We start from the raw sequence: 24,808 nt of genomic DNA, 5'->3' as shown, positions 1-24,808 counted from the left end.
ATTTCTCCTCCCTTCTCCACTCTTTTGCCATTTCCCAGTCCGGTTTCCTTCTTACCTGCCCATCACCTCCCTCTGGTGTACTGACTCCTCTTTCTCTCATGGTCCACCTTCTATCAGATTCCTTTTTCAGCCCCTTGCCTCTTCTGCCTATCACTTCCCAGCTTCTCACTTCATCTACCCTTAATGAGAAAGCTGATCTTTATATGCAGAAGAGTGGAGGAAGAGGGTAGAAGCAATAGCGTAACTACTGAAAGCCCTGGTTAGATCACATCCCACTTCAAGGAAATGCAGTCAACATGAATGCAGCTGAGCCTTTCTGAAGCTTCAAGCCTCAGCATTGGTGGGGTATTTGTTATAAACCAAAGCCCCATTGAATTTGCGTAATGAAATCTCTCAAAACACAAAGACATGAACAATTTTCCAGTCTAATAACACAGCAAGAAATATGCGCTTCACAAACTTACAGGGCACATTAGCTTTATTTTATACTCAGATGTTGCCAGTTCTATTTAGAAAGTCCACCATGTCATGCAGCTTCTTGTTGATGACTCCACCATGAACTCCCTTCTGGCCCATCAGAAACATCAAAGCTTTGGAAGATTTCCCAATACAAATGCTCTTTCCCTCATCACCCAGAGTTCTGACATCCATCGAGGGATCCTCTTCCAAAAGCATGTTGTCTCGGATGATGGAATACTTCTTCCCGCCAATAGTTATGCCATTTTGGAGGATAGACTTTCGGTCTTTGTCGATGATCACTTCAACTTCCTGAGCTGTAATCTGGCCTAAAACACCATCGCTTCTGCACGCCCAGATGGTTTTGTTCTTGGGAGTGCATCCAACTATAGCAATGTCTGCAATGGTGCTGTCTTGTAGAACATCTGTAACATATTTTTTCCAGTCCAACATTGGTGTACTATTTGTCATCGACAAAAGGAACAGTGTGCTTGGACACCCGGAGGGCCGTGAAATGAAGCACTCGACCAAGACTCAGCAGAGGGAAATCACTGATGTCATGCAAGCCTTTATGACATTGCCTTTACAACACAAGTACTCAGCTGGGAGGCTTTCCCAAGCTCAGAGTAATTTATCTTTCATCTTTTTTCCCCTCCTTTTAGCTATTCCATCATGTTTGCACTTCCTGAAATTAGGAATCAGGAAAGCTGCCAATTACCCACATCTATGGAATTCTCTTGGAGATTGGGAAACTTAGAGATAGGGAGAGTTAGTGCATTGAAGTGAGAGGAGGACGACTTTAAATGGGAGGCACAGGAACAAATGATGGTGCTCTGCAATGGTGCATGTGTAGAAGATTTTTATGGCCTTGGAAGTGGATCTTGGAGTAAAGCTGCAGTTTAATACATTTGAGTCCTCTTTCCATTATATGGCTCATATTTGGCTACCTAATTGTAGCTGCAGTAATTTCAGTGATCTCTCTTCACACCTTCATTACATTACTTCTGTGGTGCCCCAAGGATCTATCTTGAGAGTCTTTCACTAGTTGGAATATCCTAAGAAATGGTGGAAGAGGAAAGATGAATGAGAAATGAAAGGCAGTGAGAAATGGTTAGGAGCGGCTTTTCAAACTTTAAACGAGAGTAAACAGGACATCATCTAAGATTGAAACTTGAACAGTTTAATAGCACTGAAGTTATAGAAAAAAAGTTAGCGAATGAAGGAAGATCTATTATGCTTGGGTACAAATCTGCACATTCAAAAGAGATCAGGATGATCTATGATATTAGGTGGAGATTGAACCATACGCTACCAGGATCATGACCAAGGGTCCCTCATGTATACCAATTTAGAAGGAGTGGCATGAGGACAGAAGGTAAATTCTTTAGGAACTATGTGAAAGAATGGCCTTGGTCAGAGTTTCAGTGAAAGCTCATAGTTCAGAGGAGGTTGTTAAGAGAAACGAATGATGCCACATCACCATCAACACTGTGCACCCTTTGGGAAACAATTCCCTGTCATGGACAAGTTGCAATTTAGAAGGTGCATCACCTGAATAACTTGTGTTTCAGTTCCCCAGTTCAATTACTGAGACAAAGTGGAGTTGAGCATTCATTAACTCAGACTTAATTACTGACTGAAAGTAGAAAAGTCAGCAATCTACAAAAATCAATATACAGTAAGTTTAACTTTACAATGATTTTGATTAAGAGATGGCACATTTGATTATACAGTTTTTGTACAGCATTTTTATCAGCAACTTGCAGTTCATCATTGACAATCCACTGTACTACTGGGTTCCATTTCAATAGCTCCAATTACATGTAGAAAAAAAGGGAGAATTATTATAGAAATATTTTGAGTGTTGATAGAACCAATCATTAAAGAATACTTGGTACCTATCTCAGCTCCAGTGTTCCAACTGTACCTGGTTATATGACAGGTTGTTGGGTGACAGAAGAGTCATAACTCATTGTGGTTCAGACCTCCCCTTGAGAGTCTAGCCAGAAGATCTTGCATATGCTTTTTTACCTAAAACAAGACAGTGCAAGTGTGATTATATTCAGTAAATAGTGTACTGATTGACAAGGGCTAAAATATCACTACTGCTTATTAATAAGATTTTCCCTGGTTGTTTTTCAATACCACCGATTTGGGCAAAACACAAGTACAGATTTGAAACCACAAAAAGTCATTTAAAGGGGAAGGGATTCAATTACAAGCCAAAATACAGAAGGCAGTTTCTGGATTTGTGGCATGATAAGCCAAGATAAGAAGATGAACATACTGATCAGCATCAGATTCCTGAATGGTCCATCAACACTTAACCTTACAATTTTGCTCTCTATTTGCACCACTTACATTTTTAATATTCCTTATTGTAACTTCATAGTATTTTTATGTATTGCAAAACAACACATTTCATGACATACACTCAGTACTAAACACCAGTACATTTGCTTAATAATGCAAATATCTAGTCAGCCAGTCATGTGGCAACAACTCAGCACACAGACATGGTCAAGAGGTTCAGTTGTTCAGACCAAACATCGGAATGGGGAAATAATGTGATCTAAGTGACTTTGACCGTGGAATGATTGTTGGTGCCAGACTGGGTGGTTTGAGTATCTGCTGATCTCCTAGGATTTTCACACACAACAGCCTCTAGAATTTATAGAGAATGGCTCGAAAAACAAAAGCATCTGAGCGGCAGTTCTGTGGGCGAATTTGCCTTGTTAATGAAAAAGGTCAGAGGAGAATGGCCAGTGCTTCAAGCTGATATGAAGGCGACAGTAACTCAAATACTAAGATTACAACAGTGGTGTGCAGATAAGCATCTCTGAGTGCACGCACGTCGACCCTTGAAGTGGATGGGCAGCAGAAGACCATGAATATACTCAATGACTACTTCATTAGGTGCTGGAGTTACCGAGTAAATTAGCCACTGAGTGTATGTCAGTGATAAACCTGATTCTGAACAGAGATCATTTTCCACTTCCTTGTTAGACCAATATTATTGCATGGAGCTTATGTTATAGGATCCCTGAACTGTTCTGGTACAGAAGGAGGTCATTCTGCCCATCAAGTACATACTAAATCCCAATCTGCCACATTCCCATGCCGTTTCCTCATAGCTCAACAAATTATGTTCCTTCAGGTATCTAACCACTTCACCTTCGAGTGCTTTGGGGGGGGGGGGGTTTCCAGATCATAACATTACTGAGGTTAGCTGCTCCATCCGCAAAAAGTGGAATTTCCTGGTTGCCAGCCATTCTAATTCCTATCCCCATTCCAAGATGGCAGTCCACTCTTAGGGTGGAGGAACAAGACCTCATATTCCATCTAGGTACACTCTAACCTAACAGCATGAACATCAATTTCTCCTTCCAGTTATTATTTCCCATCCCCCCCGATTCTTCCATTTCCCACTCTTGCCTCGTACCTCTTCTCCTCACCTGCCTATCACCTACACTTGGTGCCCCTCCTCATTTCCTTTAATCTTTGCTTCACTCTCCTTTATCAAGTCGATCCTCTCCAGTCCTTTACCTTTCCGACCCACCTGGCTTCACCGATCACTTTCCAACTCATCCGCTTCCCCTCCCTCCACCTTTTAATTTTGGCATCTTCCCCCTTCCTTTCTAGTCCTGAAGAAGGGCCTCAGCCCAAAGCCTCAACTGTTTGTTCATTTCCATAGATACTGCCTGAAGTCATCCAGCATTTTGAGCATTGCTCTGGATTTTCACCATTTGCAAAATCTCATGTTTATTATTAATATTATGGATTTATTTAGTTAATTGAATTTAAACTCAGGTGCTGGCATTAAATGAAAGTCCTACTTCTCACAAGTGGACTGAAAGAACACGTGGCACTATGTCAAGGAAGAGCTGAGAAGTAATCCCATTACACATGCTGAAGATTAATCAGAAAATGCAGTGGAAACTCAATAGCTCTGTTCAGACTGGAAATAGAAGCAGGGTTAACATTTCAGGTGGATGACACATGAAGTAAGGCCATCAATCCAAGCATTAACTGTTGCTCTCTATGCAGGTGCTGCCCAACTGAGCTCTTTCAACAGCTGAAATTTAAACAATCCACATCCTTTAGCCTTGAAAACAAAACAAGATAACCTGCTTATCAACATCACTTGCAGGTAAGACCGCAACATTTTGTCTGTTACGGTAGTGAAAACACTTCAGTCTGTTGGTTAGGAAATGTAAGAAATGCACAAAAGAAAGTGCATTATGTCACACGTGACAGGTAGTGACCCTCTCCTACAGGGTTGTCCAACACATATTGTCCATCCACTATAACATTCTGCAGATCACCATTAATGAGAAAGTTAACAGCACAGCAACTAAAGGAATGAGTCAGAGGTTGAACACATCTTGTGTTGACCTCCCTGACTTCCATCCACATGCCAGCCAGCAGACTCTGTTTTCATGGATCAACGAACAGAGAGAAAACTACACAGTTACAAGCCCTTTGGCCCACAACTTTCTGCTGCCCCTTTAACCTACTCTAAGATCAATCTAACCCTTCCCTCCTACACAGCCCTTCAAATTTCTACCATCCATGTGCCTACACACCAAATGTCACAACATAAGCCAGTGATATTAAACCTCACATTTCAAAGTAAATTTATTATCAAAGTACATATATGTCATCATATACAACCTTGAGATTCATTTTATTGTGGGCATACTCAATAAATCCAATAACCATAATAGAAAATGACAGACTGCACCAACTGAGTGCAACCAGTGTGTAAGAAATAACAAACTTTGCAAATAAAAAATACATAATAATAATAAATAAATAAGCAATAAATATCTAGAACCGGAGATGAACAATAGCTGAAAATGAATCCATGGGAATATTTCAGTGAAGGGACAAGTGGAGTTGACACAGGATAAGATAGGACAAAGTCAGCATGGTTTCCTTAAGGGAAAATCCTGCCTGACGAACCTGTTGGAATTCTTTGAAGAGATTACAAGTAGGAAAGATAAAGGAAATGCAGCTGTATTTTCTGAAGGCCTTTGATGAGATTCCACACGAGACTGCTTACCAAGTTAAGAGCATCAATGGGGACAGGAGAGGTTCCGGAGGATTGGAGGGTTGCGGATGTTGTTCCATTATTCAAGAAAAGGAGTAGGGATAGCCCAGGAAATTATAGACCAGTGAGTCTTACTTCAGTGGTTGGTACATTGATGGAGAAGATCCTGAGAGGCAGGATTTATGAACATTTGGAGAGGCATAATATGATGAGAAATAGTCAGCTAACTTTGTGAAAGGCAGGTCATGCCTTACAAGCCTGACTGAATTTTTTGAGGATGTGACTAAACACATTGATGAAGGTAGAGCAGTAGATGTAGTGTATATGGATTTTAGCAAGGCATTTGATAAGGTACCCATGCAAGGTTTATTGAGAAAATAAGGAGGCATAGGATCCAAGAGGGCAATGCTTTGTGGATCCAGAACTGGCTTGCCCACAGAAGGCAAAGAGTGGTTGTAGACGGGTCATATTCTGCATGGAGGTCGGTGACTAGTGTAGTGCCTCAGGGATCAGTTCTGGGACCCCTACTCTTTGTGATTTTTATAAATGATCTGGATGAGGAAGTGGAGGGATGGGTTAGTAAGTTTGCTGATGACACAAAGGTTGGAGGTATTGTGGATAGTGTGGAGGGCTGTCAGAGGTTACAGCGGGACATTGATAGGATGCAAAACTGGGCTGAGAAGTGGCAGATGGAGTTCAACCCAGATAAGTGTGAGATGGTTCATTTTGGTAGGTCAAATATGATGACAGAATATAGTATTAATGGCAAGACTCTTGGCAGTATGGAGGATCAGAGGGATCTTGGGCTCCGAGCCATAGGACACTCAAAGCTGCTGCGCAGGTTGACTCTGTGGTTAAGAAAGCACACAGTGCATTGGCCTTCATCAATCGTGGGATTGAGTTCAGGAGCCAAGAGGAAACGTTGCAGCTATACAGGACCCTGGTCAGACCCCACTTGGAGTACAGTGCTCAGTTCTGGTCGCCTCACTATAGGAAGGATGTGGAAACCATAGAAAGGGAGATTTACAAGGATGTTGCCTGGATTGGGAAGCATGCCTTATGAGAACAGATTGAGTGAACTCGGCCTTTTCTCCTTGGAGCGATGGAGGATGAGAGGTGACCTGATAGAGGTGTATAAGATGATGAGTGGCATTGATTGTGTGGATAGTCAGAGGCTTTTTCCCAAGGCTGAAATGGCTAGCACAAGACAACACAGTTTTAAGGTGCTTGGAAGTAGGTACAAAGGAGATGTCAGGGGTAAGTTTTTTTTAAACGCAGATACGATAGGGTCTTTTAAGAGATCCTGGGCAGGCACATGGAGCTCAGAAAAATAGAGGACTATGGGTAACTCTAGATAATTTCTAAGGTAAGGTCATGTTCAGCACAGCTTTGTGGGCCGAAGGGTCTGTATTGTGCTGTAGGTTTTCTATGTTTCTATGTATTACAGGAAAGTTACTGTCAAGGTTAGGGCATTGGCTGATTGGTAGGAGGTAGTGAGGGGAAATAAAAGGATCCTTTTCTGGTTGGCTGCCAGTGACAGATGTCGATGTTGGGACCCCTTCTTTTTATGCTGTATATCAATGATTTAGTTGATGGAATTGATGGTTTTGTTGCCAAGTTTGCAGATTATATGAAGATTGGTGGAGGGGTAGGTAGTTTTGAGGAAACAGGAAGGCTGCAGAAAGACTTAGATTAGGAGAACAGGCAAGAAAGTGGCAAATTAAATACAATGTCGGAAAATGCACGGTCATGCACTTTGGTAGAAGAAATAAGTGTGCAAACTATTTTCTAAACGAGATTGCTAGGTTCTTGATTGTCCATGTCATCAAAGGTTATGGGGAGAAGGCCAGGGAGTGGGGCTGAGGGAAAAAAAGTATCAGTCATGATTGAATGGCAGATCAGAACTTGATGGGCCAAATGGCTTATTCTGTTCCTATGTCTTATGGTATTGAATGAAGTTATCTTCTTTGATTCAGAGACTGATTGTTGAGGAGTAATACTGTTCCTGAGCCTGGTGGTGAGAGTCCTGAGGCTCCTGTACTTTTTTTTCTGGTGGCAGCAGTGAGAAGAGAGCACGAACTGGGTGGTGGGTCCTCTGATGAAGAATGCTGCTTTCCTGTGACAACGCTCCGTGTAGACGTGCTCAATGATGGGGAGTGCTTTACCCATGATGGACTAGGCCGTATCCACTACTTTTTGTAGGATTTTCTATTCAAGGGCATTGGTATTTCCATACCAGGCTGTGATGCAATCAGTCAATATAATCTCAACCTATAGAAACCTGATTCTGATACCCAAGAGTCTTTTAAAAATGCCCCTAATTATCTGCCTCTATCACCACTCCTGGTAGTGCATTTCACTCACCTACCACTCTGTAAAAAAAACCTGCCTCTGACATCCCACTATACTTTCTGGCAAACACCTCAAAGTCTTGCCTCTTTGTATTGGCTATTTCTGCCCTAGGAGAAAATCTATGGCCATCTACTCTATTTATGCCTATCTTATAAACCTCCTATCAAGTCACTTCGCATCCTCCTTTGCTTTAAAGAAAAGCCCTAGCTTGCTCAACCTATCCTCGTAAAACATGTACTCTAATCCAGACAAGATACTTTCTAAAGCTTCTATATCCTTCCCATAATGCAGCAGCCAGAAATGAACGATAATATTTAAGAAGTCTAATACAATTCAGGGCAAAACTACCTTTCTGATAATCTCATGGCCACAAATTTAAACTCTATTCCCCTCTTAGAGGCAGTGAGCCTCAGCTGTAGTGGGTTCCAACATGAATCATACTGAAACAACTTGCCTTGGATACTTCAACCACATCTCCCACATCTGTAGCTTATAAAGACAAAATACTCTTCCCAATAATCTAGCATTCTCCAGAATCTGGATGACATATTTTCTGCACTATTGCACGTAATACAATAAGTGGCTCTGTCAAAGGGAGAACAGGGAAGAAAACCAAGTCAGATCCCAAACCATCATATTTCCAGAGTTTAGATGTATGTGGAAATGTCATCACCTGCAAATTCTCTAAATCACTCTTCACTTCAACTTAGAGACATACAAAACAGAAACAGGCCCTTCAGCCCAACTTGTAATTGCCAACCAAGATTCTTATCTAAGCTAGTCCCATTTGCTCACGTCTGGTCCGCACCCCTTGAAACCTTTCCTATCCATGTATCCATCCAAGTACCATTTAAATGTTAATATACCTGCCTCCAGCATTTTCTTGGCAGCACATTCCATATATTCACCACAGTCTGGATGACATAGTTGCACCTCAAGATCCTAGTAAACCTTTCCCCTTTCACCTGAAACCGATGCCCTCTACTTCTTGATTTTTCAATCTTAGCAAAAATACTATGTGCATTCACTGTGTAGCTTGTAATTTTATACTCTAAAAGACTATCATGCTCCTATGCTCTAATGAATAAAGTCCCAACCTGCTCAACCTCCCACCATAGTTCCTGGCAGTTTAATGGCAATTCTTCTATAGCAGGGTGACCAAAACATAACATAACATTCCAAATGCAGCTTCACTAATGTACAACTGCAACATAACGTCCCAATGACTACAACCAATGTCCCAACTGATGAACACCAGTGTGCCGAAGGCATTCTTCACTAACCTGAAGTATGCTCCATTTCACAGCACAGGAAGTGATTGGCATCACAAATAAAGAATTAATTATTGACATGGAGGGGACTCATTTACCTTGTATCCGAGTTCTTTAGTCTTCTCTGTCAGCATTTTATACTTTTCTTTGTTTCTAGACAAATGTTCCTTGTCCCCAATAGATTCCACATGTTTAAGCTTTTGGTGGGATAAGTCCAGCTGCTCCTGATAATGTTGGTGCTTCTCAATCTTTGTCTCAAAATGTTTCAGCTCCTCCTAGAATTGATCAGATTTTTAAGGAAATGTTAAAGATACTGTTGTTTCAGACCAGCTATCAAATTCAAGATGGCACCAAACGGTGGTTTCCGTCGAAGTCATGGCTCAGATTTAGTTAGATTTTGTTTCTTTTCTCCCAGTTCATGGGGATAGCATTAGGGACAGACAGAGCAGTTAGGGGTTAGGCAAGGTGACATGGGGTATTTGAAGGGAAGCAGTGTGGGCTGACTGGAGATTGAGGCCTAGTTTTCGGGGTACCATCATTCGCGAATCCGGTATTCAGTGAGGGAGGCTTTAAGAGAAAGCAAGAGATCCTACAAATGCTGTAAATCTTGTGTGATGCACACAAGATGCTGGAGGAACTCACCAGGTCAGGCAGCATCTATACAGGAATAAATAATCAATGCTTCGGACAGCTTGTCATTTCATCAATTGTATCCTTTTGCCTCTACTTATCACCTCCCAGTCTCTCTTGCTGTCTCTACCCTTCCTGCTCCACTATCTCCATCTGCCAATCAACTCCTTCTCAGATGAATCCTTCTATCACTTGCCAGCCCTTTGCCCTTAAGTCTTTAATCTGGCTTTTACTCTCTCAACCCTGATGCAGGGTCACAATCTGATACTGTCTCCACAGATACTGCCCAACCTGCTGAGTTCCTTCAGCAGCTTGTTTATTGCTGCAGATCCTAGCAGATGCAGTCTCTTGTGTCTTCCCCCACAGGTTGGTTTACCTTAATGGAATCCAGCTCATCATCTGAGAAATTTGACTGCTTTGCCATATCCCATAGCTCAAGTACTCTCGGCTCAGAAAACTCTGAATAAAAAAGTAAATTCAAGATTGCTTAATGCCATTTTCAGTACACAAGTGTAAAGGAGAAAAAAATAATTGTTACTCTGGATCTAAGGTAGCACAAAAAAATAAGATAAAGAACACGATAACAAAACAAAAAAAAATCACAATAGATATAAATACATAAAATAGCTTATAGTAGACATAGATTGATTGTATGTCTACAAAGTGACACTAGGCACAGGAGTATCTGTACATAAGGTGACTCTGACAGGAAATGATAAGGTGAGTGGAGGTGTTGATCAGCCTTATTGTTCGGGGAAAACAGATTTTGAGTTTGGTGGTCCTGTTGTGGATATGATGTAGCCTCCTCCTTGATGGGAGTGGGACAAACAGTCCAAGAATGGAATGGGTGGGATCCTTCATGATGTTGCTGGCCCTTTCCCAGCATCTTTCTGTATATATGTTCTTATTGAAACAAATTTTCAAAGAGATGACACTTTTCCTAGAATGCTCATTATTTCATCCCTTTCACTATAAAATGTGAATGTGGGAAAGAGAAAAAGCACAGCAGCATCTGCTAATAAATCCTGATGTCCCCAGTCCCATTGTGGGCAGAACTTCAAAAGGCTATGCCTCAAGAAAATGGCATCCATCACTAAAGACCCTCAACCATCTGAGACATACTCTCTTCTTATTGCTATTATTGGGGAGGAGGTATAGGAGCCCAAAGATCCACTCTCAATGATTCAGAACAGTTTCTTTCCATAAACACTACCATTTTCTTTTAGTCCATAAGCACCACCTTGTTGTTTTGCAGTACTTTTGTAATTTATAGCAATTTTATGTCCCCAAAGTCAAGTTAAATTTATTATCAAAGAATTCATATGTCACCATAAATACCTTGAAATTAATTTTCTTGCAGGCATTTACAGGAAAATAAAGAAATACATTAGAATTTGTGAAAAGCTATACATAAACAAAAGATGACAACCAGTGCAAGTAAACATAAATAAATAAAACTGGGAACATGATTTGAAAGTGAGCCTGTAAGTTGTGGAATCAGTCCAGATGCTACTGCAAAACAACAAATATAAGTGATATTAAATTTGACTGGTTCTCGACAATTTAAATATTTAAACTTTACTTTTATTTTAGATTTCCTGCATCTGGAGTTTTCATTTCCAAGAAAAAAATCAGTGGCTGAAACAATGGAAGCAAGCAAATAGGAACAGGGGAGATCAAAACCTAATGGAGGTATCTTACCGCTATCCCCATCGTAGCCTTGGTGGATGAGTTTGCGCAGACGCTGGAAACTTTCTTGGACATTACGGTGCTTATTCTTTAACTCTGCATGCTTGGTGTGTAGTAAATCTTCCTTCATATGGGATTCCAAAGGGCTGATCACATTCTCACGTATATCTGCACAAAAACTCACTTTACTTACAAATAAATCATGGAAGTGTAGCGGTGTGCTACACGCAGCGCTGTAATAACGACATGGAGTCGGTAAACTGCAGTTAAAAAAGATTTTATTCGAACTTCGCGGCCTCGCTTTAAAGCCTCCCTGATCCCGCCCTCCCCGGGCGCGGATGCTGTAGGGGGCACGTATTCACAGTCCTGTCCCGCGCGCGGATGCTGTAGGGGGCACGTATTCACAGTCCCGCGCGGGCTTTTCCCTTTGTTGGTGAAGCAGACCTGGCGCCCTTTTGGGACTGGCCTTTATGCCGGCGCGCTGGCTATTTGTGAGCCAGTTCAAATGCGCTAGGAAGTGGGTCGCCACAGAAGCATAATTTTAAAGGTAAATGGAGGAAAGTTCTGAAGGATTCAGAGGTAGCTTTTTTAACATTACACATTGAGTGGTGGGTGTGTTGAACTTGCTGTAGCCGTGTTGGTAGAGGCAGATACATTAGGGACACAAGAAAATCTTAAGATAAGTAAATGGATGAAAGAAAAAATGGAGGGCTATGTGGAAGGGAAGAGTTAGATTGATCTTAGATCTTTAAAAGGTCGGAACAATATCAAGGGCTAAAGGGACTGCTATGTCTTGTGCTATGTTCTATTTCCGTGAGCATATACAAGATACACACTATGTAGTACTAACTAGTGTAAAATTTGCCAAAGCAACATACTTACTTGGACGTCCAGTCCCTATATACCTCCATCCCCCACCAGGAAGGTCTCAAAGCTCTCCGTTTCTTTATGGATTCCAGACCTAACCAATTCCCCTCTACCACCACTCTCCTCCGTCTAGCAGAATTAGTTCTTACTCTCAATAATTTCTCCTTTGGCTTCTCCCTATAAACCAAAGCTGTAGCCACGGGCACCCGTATGGGTCCCAGCTATGCCCGCCTTTTTGTTGGCTTTGTGGAACTGTCCATGTTCCAAGCCTATACGGGTATCTGTCCCCCTCTTTTCCTTCACTACATCGACGACTGCATTGGCGCTGCCTCCTGCACGCTTGCTGAGCTTGTTGACTCCATTAACTTTACCTCTAACTTTCACCCTGCCCTCAAATTTACCTGGTCCATTTCCGACACCTCCCTCCCCTTTCTTGATCTTTCTGTCTCCATCTCTGGAGACGGCTTATCTACTGATATCTACTATAAGCCTATAGACTCTCACAGCTACCTGGACTATTCCTCTTCCCACCCTGTCTCTTACAAAAATGCTATCCCCGTCTCGTAATTCCTCTGTCTCCACCGCATCTGTTTTCAGGATGTGGCTTTTCATTCCAGGACGAAGGAGATGTCTTCCTTTTTTAAACAAAGGGGCTTCCCTTCTTCCACCATCAACTCTGCTCTCAAATCCATCTCTCCCATTTCCCGCACATCTGCCCTCACCCCATCCGCCCGCCACTCCACTCGGAATAGGATTCCCCTTATCCTCACCTACCACCCCACCAGCCTCCGGGTCCAATGAACAATTTTCCTAACTTCCACCATCCCCAATGGGATCCCACTACCAAGCACATCTCCCCCCCCCCTTCTGCTTTCCGCAGGGATTGCTCCCTACGCGACTCCTTTGTCCATTCGTTCCCCTCCCATCCCTTCCCACCGATCTCCCTCCTGGCACTTATCCTTGTAAACGGAACAAGTGCTACACCTGTCCTTACACTTCCTCCCTCACCACCATTCAGGGCCCCAGACAGACCTTCCAGGTGAGGCGACATTTCACCTGTGAGTCAGCTGGTGTGGTATACTGCATCTGGTGCTCCCGGTGTGGCCTTTTATATATTGGTGAGACCCGATGCAGACTGGGAGACTGTTTCGCTGAACACCTACGCTCTGACCGCCAGAGAAAGCAGGATCTCCCTGTGGCCACACATTTTAATTCCACGTCCCATTCCCATTCTGATATGTCTATCCATGGCCTCCTCTACTGTCAAAATGAATCCAAACTCAGGTTGGAGGAACAACACCTCATATACCATCTGGGTAGCCTCCAACCTGATGGCATGAACATTGACTACTCTAACTTCCGTTAATGCCCCTCCTCCCCTTCTTACCCCATCCCTGATATAATTAGTTTTTTTCCCCCCCTCCCCTTTTTTTCTCTCTCTCTGCCCATCACTCTGCCTGTTCTCCATCTCCCTCTGGTGCTCCCCTCTCCCTTTCTTTCTCCCTAGGCCTCCTGTCCCATGATCCTTTCCCTTCTCTAGCTCTGTATCCCTTTTGCCAATCACCTTTCCAGCTCTCAGCTTCACCCCACCCCCTCCGATCTTCTATCATTTTGCATTCCCCCCCCTTCTTTCAAATCTCTTACTATCTTTCCTTTCAGTTAGTCCTGACGAAGGGTCTTGGCCCGAAACGTCGACAGCGCTTCTCTTTATAGATGCTGCCTGGCCTGCTGCGTTCCATCAGCATTTTGTGTGTGTTGCTTGAATTTCCAGCATCTGCAGATTTCCTTGTGTTTACTTAAATGCTATTTTTGCATTATTTCCTGGTCCTTTAATATTTTTGTTCATATGTTCAGCTCATTTCTTCATGTATGTGGTAACCTTTTATTGACTTCAATAGACATTATTTTCGTACCACTGTGTGTAATGCTTTTGGTTACTGAAACACTTCGTTAAATTTCTCCTACTAAATCTGTGTCTATGTCTCCCACTGTATAAAAAAAATCTTGCTCTATTTTAAAACTACTCTTGGTTTGCCTTGTTTTTTGCACTAATATTTGAATATTAAATCTCACATCAAAACTAAACTCCAGATATCTTAAGGTAATGGGCAGAAAAGGTCAGTTAATCCTGGAAAAATCAAGTCTCCAAGTGCCTTGGTCAATTGAACTGAACCAAGTAAAATGAAAACAATTACTTGCAGCAATATCACTGTAACATAGCATAAGAGAGACAAAATTCATGAGAAAAATGTCAGTTTATACAGGAATTAACACAATTAGAACAAAAAATATCCATTTTAGTGCAAAGTAGTCATAGTGTTGAGATACCCAGAATATGACCTGTTCTCAATGCTACCATTGGGGAGGAGGTATAGGAACCTGAAGGCACAAACTCAACGATTCAGGAACAGCTTCTTTCCCTCTGCCATCAGATTTCTGAATGGACATTGAACCCATAAACACTACCTCATTACATTTTTTTCTTCTCTTTTTGCACTACTTATTTATTACAGTTAGCCAGGATTACTACTTGCTGAGTGACCCTGACTATACTTATAACTAAACAGTTGAAAAAGGTTTTCATTGCTGTACCTTCACTCCTGCTGACAGCCTCTCTCAGGATGTGATACTCCTCAATCTTGTCCTGGTGATGGAGAAATTCACGCCGCAGTTTTTCAACTTCTTCATCATTAAACTTTCCAGATGTTGTTGCCTATCAAGAAGTCTAAGAGTTAAGAGTGAACTTGCACTCCGTGGAATTTATCTACAAAATGTTCATTCTTGAGAGATTTCACTTTTAAGCTCATGTTAGGTTTACTCCCCATCAGCTTTTTAAGTGTACACAACTAAAACACACAAAATGCTAGAGGAACTCAGGAGATCAGGTAGCATCTACGAAGGGGAATAAACAGTTTGCATTTCGGGCCAAGAATCACTCATCAGAATGGAAAGGAAGAGGGAAGAAGACAGAACATCACTAGCTTGATCCCTCTTAGACACTGCACCATCTTCTGTCATGGTCAGTTGTGACTGAGAAATTAAAACTCATTTCTGGAGAAAGGAAATAAATTGCTGGAGGAGCTCAGGGAGATGGTTGCTATTTCAGATTGGGAAGCAGCAGCAGGACGCAGCTAGAAAGTAGGATGAATATAGATAGGTACCAGACAGGAAGCATGGACATGGTAGACTGGCCTCCCTCTATATGACTTAACATTTTATTGTTGCAATAGAACCAGGCAGGGATGTGAAAAAGGTTGAACAATGAGGCTAAATGTGATGTGACTGTTTTAAAAAAATTATGAAAGGTTAACAGAGAGAACATACTTCCATTTATATGAAGACCAAAACTAGGTAAGTATTCAAGGAATCAAATAGAAATCTGCTATTCAAGGATTGATGGTAATGTGGCATGCACTACAGAATGAATAGCTCAGGCAAACAGTTTAGATGTTTTTAGGAGCTTGGAAGGCACGTTGGTGTAGAAGATTCTCCAAAGGTTATTTGCTAATTAGACATTCCAGTATTGACAAGGGCGATTACAACACATACTCATACTTCCTCTATGACTCAAGGCCATTTGGCCCACTAACACTTTACCAGTTCTCAAAAGCATTCTCAGTTTCATTTTTTGTGATTCATTTCCTCTCAAGCCCATCAACTCTGGCCTAATTCTCAACCATCCTCCTAATCATGAGTGTATATTTACAAAAATCAAACAGCAGGTCTTTGGGATGTGGGAGGAAACCAAATAACGTGGGGGAAAACCTACACGTGTAAACTATATACTGACTGCACTGGAGGTTAAGATTACATCCACTGTAATGTTTTGAATGTAGCTTAAGATTACACTCAAACTACCTGCCAGGTCACACTACACTTAAGTTCCTTCTAAATCCATTTGGACACACAGAGACAAAAAATTTGTTCAAAATCCTAGACCAGTTAAGCCAAATGGATCATCCTGGTGATTAACAATAACTCATTTGCCCCTCAATCACCACCTTCTGCAAAGGATATCAATCTGGATTTACTTCAATAACACATCATTCATTATGCTGATCAGAGGGGTAGCCCGATAGCTGGCTGGGTTTGTTCTTTTGTAATAATGTGTAGACCTCCTTCAGATAAATGATGACAACCTCAGTAATTGTGATTAATAATTTAAATCAATATTGCTCTATTTTTATTTCAGAAAACTTAATACCAACCTTATTCCATAACTTCTCTAGTTTTGGATCATCAAATACATCATTTTTAGAATCTGATTCTCTGATGTAATTTGATTCTGAAGGCTTGGGATCCTTTCGCCCATCAAGTTTGTACTTTGTGAGGATGACTGCAAGGAAAACATAATGGCAGAGGTTACTCATCAAACTATAATACTTTATGTGATAAACTGTAAGCTAAATTAGTTGTGCCCTGAACAGGAAAATGTTTACCCCATTCACAAGGATACAGCTTCAAGATGATTGCCAGTGCCCAAAGTTTTATTCAGCAGTAGGATATGGGTTCAGTGGAGTGGATGGCAGTTAATGACTGCCCCAAACTAAGCAGCTGCCTGAGCTTTAGATTTAACTACATCTTGTATCAACAGGTCAAGACTGGCAAAAGTGGCAGCATTCCTCATGTATGAGTACAAGTGAGGGCAAAAAACTGCACGCAAGGTTGATACAGAGGTAAAGTGAACAGAATAAAATAGTTAACACATAACCAATGTGCTTGAATGCTGAAATTTTTACAATGTTTAGAGACCCAAAGTTCCTTGTTCCAAATACATGGTAGCCAATCTGTACACAACAAAATTCAAACAGCAATGAAATAAATGATAATTTATTGACCAGACCCTTAGAAGAAGCTCAATGCCTGTGGCAACAATTAGTCCATGGATATTGTTCCAGTCTCCCTCTGCAGCAGAAAAATCCAGCAAGTACTGACATTGCGCTATATTGTTAGGTGTCCCATCTTCCAATCTTTGCCATCATTGATGAACAAAGTCATTTTGGGGTCCAGGAATGTGGCTCCCTAAAAGTGGCTGCACAGGTTGAAAAAGCTGTAAAACGGTATATGGCATGCTTGCTTCCTTTAGTCAAGATGCTAAGGCAGGATATTACATTTTTTTAAAAAGTGATACAGCACGGATCCTTCTGGCCCAATGAGCTGCGCCACCCAGCATCCAGCCTATTTAACCCAGCCTAATCACAGGACAATTTACAAAGACCAATTAACCAATTGTGGATTGTGAAAGGAAACCGAACCACCTGGAGGAAACCCACCCTGACACGGGGAGAATGTATAAGCTCCGTACAAATACTGTACACCGGTATTTAATTCTGAACTCTCTCGCCCTGAGCTGAAACTGCATCATGCTAACCACTAACATGTAGTAGGCCAAAGTGACTGTCCTGTGCGGTACTATTCTATGTTGCAGAGGAGTAATCATACTGACCTACCCCTCTGCCCATTCAGATAAATGCACAGAATCACAAGAGTCAGGGGGATATTGTCAGTGTCCTGACTGATATTCATCCCTCAAAGAACAGTGCAAAAACTGGTTAATGTATCTCTTTCAGTACATCAGTGACAACCTTTTACTGGCTGAAAAGCATTTTGGGCATACAAAGATTGTGCAAAATGCAAATATTCCTTTTTGCTTCAGAGTAAACCCATGCAAAGTTCCTTTTCGCTTCAGAGCAAACCCATGCAAAATACTTTGATGGCCATGGACGTGGGAGGTTTGAAACCAAAACGAATGTCAAGGGATTACCATTAAGGTTTTGACGCAGCCTTGCTTCCTTCTCACCATCCTCATCGAGACCCTCGACCTTTAACTTCTTCCAGTGCAGTTCATCTTTCTCCTGGATCTTCAAGTCACTGTGAAGCTCAGCCATTTTTACTGGAGATAACTGGAGCTGCAGAAAGAAAAGGGGAACATGATTGTTGTAAAGTGGTTCCAAAGCAATGTTGGATTAAACTGTATAGCTGTTACTTTCTCAGTAGTTTGCCAGCTGGTATTTTATATTAATACCTATGTACACTATATGCAATTGTTCAGTGTGTTTTCCAGCAGTTACTGTTCTTGGTATTATTCTGAAAGTTTCTTGGATATTACATTACTTGAACAGCGGATATCTTGATAGGTTAACTCCCATCTACAAATATGAACGGAATGTCTGTTATCAATGGTTTCAGAAGAGCACATTGACTTGCCACCTTTTCTTTTCCCTTTTCATTCTTTCTTGACATCACTATTAGAATCTTGCTACTCTCCATTTTCAATTCCTTTGTTCTCCTAGTACTTGATAAAACGATCTTCAAGTAACAGGTTTTATGCTTCATTCTTGACATCCAAAAGAACCTCGTATCAAAAACATCAGATTCCAACAGCAGCAAAGGGAAAACACTCTGGGAACTAAGACTGAATTCTGAGGGCCAAGCACAGCCAAAAATTTCATGTACTGCAAATGTCACAAGGTATAATGACATACAGAGTGTTGCACATTAATCCACAGGACAACCAATCAAAAGCTAAAGACAAACTGTAGTTAAGAGAAAACCCTACTAAGTTTGCAGTCAAGCAGAACAACGTCAAGCTACCAGGTAAATTATACCAGTAATGCTAAACAAAGCAAGACTCTAGTTAATAATAAATACTACAAAAAAATTAAGGACCTGGGTTAACCTCAGTTATAGAACACTACAGCACGGAAACAGGTTGTTCAGCCCATCTAGTCTGTGCTGAACCATAAACATGCCTAGTCTCATCAATTTATACCCAGATCACAGCCGTCCATACCTGTCGCATCCAAATCGATGCCGCATCCACCACTTCCACCAGAAGCTTGCTCCACACACTGAGTGAAGAAATTCCCTTTTATGTACCCCTTAAACATTTCATCTATCACCTTGAACCCATAATCTCTAGTACCACTCAACCTCAGTGGAAAGAGCTTACTTGCAATGACCCTGTCTATGCCCCTCATAATTTTGTATACCTCTATCAAATCGCCTCTCAATTTTCTACTTTTTAGCGAAATAAATTCCTAACCGATTCAACTTTTTCCTATAACTCAAGTGCTGGGAGCATCCATGTAAAATTTTCTTCACGACCCTATCTACCTGTGATGACACTTTCAAGCAATTACGGACTAGTATTCCTAGATTCCTTTGTTCTACTACACTCCTCAATGCCCTAACGCTCAACATTTAAGATCTATCCAAAGTGCAAAACCTCACGTTTGTCTTCATTAAATCCTATCTGCCATTTTTCCAGCTGGTCAGGATCTCAATGCAAGTTTTGATAGTCTTCCTCGCTGTTCACTACACCCTCAATCTTGGAGTCATCCTCAGATTTGCTGCTCCAGTTTGTCACATGTAACCCTCTCATTGTAAGCTCGTAATGAGTTAGCTATTTCTGTGAATACAAGCTAATAGCAATATAACTCAACAATGCATGGGAAATAATAACGAAAAAGTAATTTCCAATAAATAAACATAGCTAGAGTAAATATGATTCAGGTAAGCACAAAACATAACAATTTGAATGTCTTTCAAAGGGAAGGTAGGGCTCTTACCTGTATGATCACTGATACACCCATGCAAATTTACTGTTCACAGGAAGCAATAATTTAACTCACACCAGTATAAATTTAAATTGAAATTGTATTGACAAACTATTTTAAACCACAACAAACACAACAATACTAAATATCACAAAATAAAGGGACCATTATATATATTTAATATAATATATTATATAATGAAATAATTAATATTATTAAATACTCGATTGTATAATGTAACTAAAAGAACATTTACTGCATTTTGAGAAAATCTAAGGAAAATAAAACACCCATGACCATATTAATAAAATAAAGCATGGCCTTAAACCAGGGTGTAACGCACATCATCATCCAGATCACTGATACAGATGACAAACAACAGACCCGGGACGGATCCCTGCAGCACACAGGCCTCCACTCAGAGAGGCAACCATCTACAACCACTCTCTGGCTTCATCCACAAAGCCACTGTCTCATCTAATGGAGAGAGAGAGGGAGAGGGGGAGGGGGAGAGGGGGAGAGGGGGAGGGGAGAGAGGAGGGAGGGGGAGAGGGGGAGGGGGAGAGGGGGAGGGGGAGAGGGGGAGGGGGAGGGGGAGGGGGAGGGGGAGAGGGAGAGGGAGAGGGGGAGAGGGAGAGGGGGAGAGGGAGAGGGAGAGGGGGAGAGGGGGAGAGGGAGAGGGGGAGAGGGAGAGGGGGAGAGGGAGAGGGGGAGAGGGGAGAGGGGGAGGGAGAGGGAGAGTGAGTGAGTGAGTGAGAGTGTGTGTGTGTGTGTGTGTGTGTGTGTGTGTGTGTGTGTGTGTGTCCTTAACTCCTAGTGGAGTCATCAGGGCGCCCTCATGACAAGCTTTTTGCACTGACCTTTTTGGTGATTGCACATCATATGGCGTGTCTTGGGCATCTGAAACCTGGCGGAGCCCTTCCGTCTCCAGGTTTTTCTTTACAAGGTCGAGTTACTAGCTTGACACTCAACCCAGGCACAGATGGAGAGTGTGCAAGGGAGCTGGCTGGATTCAAACTGAGGACCTCTTGCCCCGAAGTCCAACGCTGATGCCACTATGCCACCAGCCAGCGTTCTTCTTGAATGCCAAGTGACTAAATCTTCTTGACTAACCTCCCAAGAGGGACCTTGTCAAAGGCCTTGCTAAAGACCATGTAGACAATATCCACTGCCTTGCCTTCATCGACTTTCCTAGTAACTTCCTTGAAAAACTCTATAAGATTGGTTAGACGTGACCTACCACGCACAAAGCCACGTTGACTATTCCTAATCAGTTCCTGTTTATCCGAATATCCGGTTCTTTACAAAACCTACCAATGAATGACACACTACTGACGTCAGGCTCGCCAGCCCATACTATACCGCCTTATCCTTACAGACTTCCTTAAACAATGGAATATTAGTCACCCTCCAATATTCCAGCACCTCAGCCATGGCTAGGGATATTTTAAATATTTCTGCTAGGGCCCCTACAATTTTTGCACTAGCCTCCCATAGGGTCTGGCGATTTATCCACCCTAATTTGCATCAAGAAAGCAAACACCTCCTCCTCTGTAGTCTTTATAGGGTCCATAACGTCACTGCTGCATTGCCTCACATCTACAGACTCGGTGTCCGTCACCCAAGTAAATACAGAGGCAAAAAATCCATTTAAGGTCTCTACCATCTCTTTCAGCTCCATGCACAGATTATCACTTTGATCTTCCAGAGGACCAATTTTGTCCTTTGCAATCCTTTTGCTCTTTATATATCTATAGAAGCCTTTAGGATTCTCCTTCACCTTGTCTGCTAGAGCAACCTCAGCTTCTTTTAGCCTTCCTGATGTCCTTCTTAAGTGCGTTCTTGCATTTCTTATACTCAAGTACCTCATCTGTTCCTGTCTGCCTATACCTGTTGGGCACCACCTTTTTCTCAACCAGGGCCTCAATATCTCCCAAAAACCAAGGTTCTTAAAACCTTTTATCCTGGTTTTTAATTCTGACTGAAACATACAAACTTTGCACTCTCAATTTCACTTTTGAAGGCTTCCCAATAACCAAGTACAACTTTGCCAGAAAACAACATATCCCAATCCACACTTAAAACGCTGGAGGAACTCAACAGGTCAGGCAGCATCTATGGAAAAGAGTTAACAGTCAATATTTTGGGCTGAGACCCTTCTTCAGGACTGAGAGGAAAGGGGGATAGATGCCAGAATTAAATGGTGGGGGGTGGGGGGGAAGAGGGGAAAGAGGCTGGTTGGATGGTGATAGGTGAAGAGCACATGATTGAAGAGTTGGAGGGCAGCAGAGATCACACAAGGGAATCAGTGAGAGAGGGTTTCACTGAAACCCCGTTGAAGGGAAGATGTAAATTTCTTCAGGGTAGGCATCCTTTGAAGTGACCGCAGTGGAGTAGTAAATCATAATCACAAGAAAATCTGTGGATGCTGGAAATCCAAAGTGATACACACAAAATGCTGGAGGAACTCAGCAGTTAGGCAGCATCTATGGTAAAGAGTAAACAGTCGATGTTTCTGGAAAGTGATAGGTGAAGAGTAGGAAGGCAGCAGAGATTAGAGGGGGAGCAGAGGGAGTGGATTTCCATCATGGTCACAAGCCTCCTGAACAACAAAGACATCTTCAAAAGGCAGTACCCCAAGAAGGCAGCATCTATTATCAAGGGTCCTCACCATCTGGGACAAGCTGCCTCCTTATCACTACCATCAAGGAGGAGGTACAGGAGACACAAGACCTACATCCTATGTTCTAGGAACAGCTTCTTCCCCACTGTCATCAGATTTCTGAATGGCTCATGAACATATTATAAGGAAAGAGTTAAATGTGATTCCTTCTTGGTACATGCTAAAATAAATGGAAGTCTGTAGGACAAAATGGTGTTAGCTTGGAATGGGATTGTTTTGAAAAAGTACAAGAGAACCAGTCCACTAAACGTTGTGAGAAATTCAAGGGAATTCAAGTCTGCAGCCATAATAGTGGCTAATAGTGAAAACATGTTTGTCTGGGCTAGAGGTCATAAGAGATAAAGTTGGGGGGCAGCTGGTACCATTCAGCAATGGAAAAGTACTAGTGTAAGAGCTTTTGAAGGATAAAAAAGGGTCAATTCCTTTGCAAGTTAGATTTAGAGAGGAGCGAGCTTTGTCCTTGACTAAGTCAAAATTGGTGCTAATGCTACAAGCTGGAGAAAGCAGACAAGTATGTCGAGAGAGTTAAGGAGTATATCGAGTAAGAGTTTAGAGTCTAGAGAGTGGGAAAGGCTGCATGAAGTTTGTTGACATTCTGCATATCAGCTGGTTTAGTGGAGAAGTATTATTTTGATTTCTGTACTGCTAATACTGTAGACATCTGTTTTTCTTTCTGAATTGCATTTGTGCTGGTTCTAAAAGGGTTTACTGGTGGCCCTGAACACATGTGCAGGGTCTCCTTTGTGAATATATTGCGGATGCTCCGAGATGAGTCAAAAAATACAGAACAAGTTTTAAAACAATTTTCATTATGCATGTGAACACAACACCATGGTAGGGTAGCAGTAAGCACAATGCTATTACAGCTTGGGGTACTGGCATTCAGGGTTCAATCCCAGTGTCCTGTGTAAGGGGTTAGTACATTCTCCTGGTGAAATGTTTGGGTTTCCCCTGGGTGCTCCAGTTTCCTCCCACAGTCCAAAAATATACAGCTAGGTTAGTAGGTTAATGTAAATTGTCCTGTGATCAGGCTAGGGTTAAATCGGGGGTTGCTGGTGGTGTGGCTTGAAGAGCCTATTCCACACTATCTCCAAATAAATAAAACCTCTCCAGTCCTCTTTCGCACTACTTTTTTTAATATTGTAACTACAGTAAATTTGTTACACCTGCACTGAACTGCTCACACGAAACAACACGTTTCATGATTTAATTCAGTGATTCTGAACTTCACTGGCTCCATAAATCAGTAATACAGAAGCTGTCAAACTCACCCAGGAATGACAGCCAACAGCAGGGTCCAATCCCCCACTTCCAGTGAAAACAGTGTGAAATACTGAACTTTGATCACTTTGAGTAGACCTATTCCTGCAGACTTCGCAGATTTAGTCACAAGTTGCTGACGCAGAGGAAACACTCAGAATTAAAGAAACTCACAGAGGGTCAGTGGTTAAATTCATTTGGGCAATGTAGGAGGAAACAGTCCTAAGTACATCAGACACTCTCTTCCCTCTCACATCACTCATTTCTCCCCTTATACCATCCTCATTCACCCCAGCAAGCCTCCCTCTTCCAGCCCTGAGTGCCCTCATTCCTCCCCCACCCAGCCAACTCTGACCTTTCCTCATCCCCTCATAGCCCTACATCACCCAACCCCCCCCCCCCAAGACTGCACTCACCCCTCCCCCATACACTCCAAGCCTATGGCCTGCCTTTCACCCCCGGCCCTCAATCACCCCTTACCTCCACCCTGCACACCCACCCCCGGCCCTCACTCACCCGCTGCGCCTTGTCCCAAACCTGGTTGAGTTTGGCGATTCTAAATTCGTTCCCCGTCGCGACTGCCTCCTCGTTCTTGTACCGAGAATATTTCTCGGCCGCCTGCGGCCGGACCACCATTAATCCGCCTGCCAACAGCACCCACCGCAGCAAAGTCACCGCCATCGCTCCCCTCTCCCTGTCCGTCACCACGGCAACCGGCACCCCAAAACAATACGCATGCGTCCGATGATCGAAAAGCTTGCTGGGCTATCCAAGGAACTACAGTTCCCATAGCGTCTTGCGCTGTCAAACAGCGACACCAAGAGGTGAGGGTGGACATTGTACCTCCAACATCTATTTTGACCAGTGTTCCTTGGAGATTCATCTTCAGCCCTGGGGTTACCACATCGCGCAATGGGCAGCACCAGTAAGATTAATTATCTACTGTAACATAGAACAATACAGCATAGGAACAGACCCTTCATTTGTG

The 24,808-nt window shown here is 42.3% G+C and overlaps 2 protein-coding genes across 3 annotated transcripts; both read right to left on the bottom strand.

Moving 5' to 3' along the window:
* Nucleotides 1-489: 489 nt before the first annotated feature.
* On the bottom strand, nucleotides 490-927 carry LOC140728800 (profilin-3-like). The gene has a single exon (XM_073047756.1). The coding sequence runs from the start codon at nucleotides 925-927 to the stop codon at nucleotides 490-492; it is 438 nt and encodes a 145-aa protein (XP_072903857.1).
* A 688-nt stretch (nucleotides 928-1,615) lies between these two features.
* On the bottom strand, nucleotides 1,616-24,501 carry lrpap1 (low density lipoprotein receptor-related protein associated protein 1). 2 transcript variants are annotated; one of them, XM_073047902.1, is made up of 8 exons: nucleotides 24,337-24,501; nucleotides 18,083-18,227; nucleotides 16,527-16,654; nucleotides 14,911-15,031; nucleotides 11,464-11,619; nucleotides 10,139-10,221; nucleotides 9,231-9,407; nucleotides 1,616-2,487 (listed from the first exon to the last, which is right to left on the bottom strand). In XM_073047902.1, the coding sequence occupies exons 1-8, from the start codon at nucleotides 24,499-24,501 to the stop codon at nucleotides 2,419-2,421; spliced, it is 1,044 nt and encodes a 347-aa protein (XP_072904003.1). In that variant the 3' UTR covers nucleotides 1,616-2,418. The 2 variants fall into 2 exon arrangements, with proteins under 2 accessions (XP_072904003.1, XP_072904004.1); XM_073047903.1 differs by lacking the exon at nucleotides 24,337-24,501 and adding an exon at nucleotides 20,738-20,943.
* Between the last annotated feature and the right edge of the window lie 307 nt (nucleotides 24,502-24,808).

The sequence above is a fragment of the Hemitrygon akajei genome, chromosome 6, assembly GCF_048418815.1.
Source record: "Hemitrygon akajei chromosome 6, sHemAka1.3, whole genome shotgun sequence".
NCBI lineage: Eukaryota > Metazoa > Chordata > Chondrichthyes > Myliobatiformes > Dasyatidae > Hemitrygon > Hemitrygon akajei.
The sequence above is the reverse complement of the archived record's forward strand: the minus strand, read 5'-3'. Positions and strand labels throughout refer to the sequence as shown.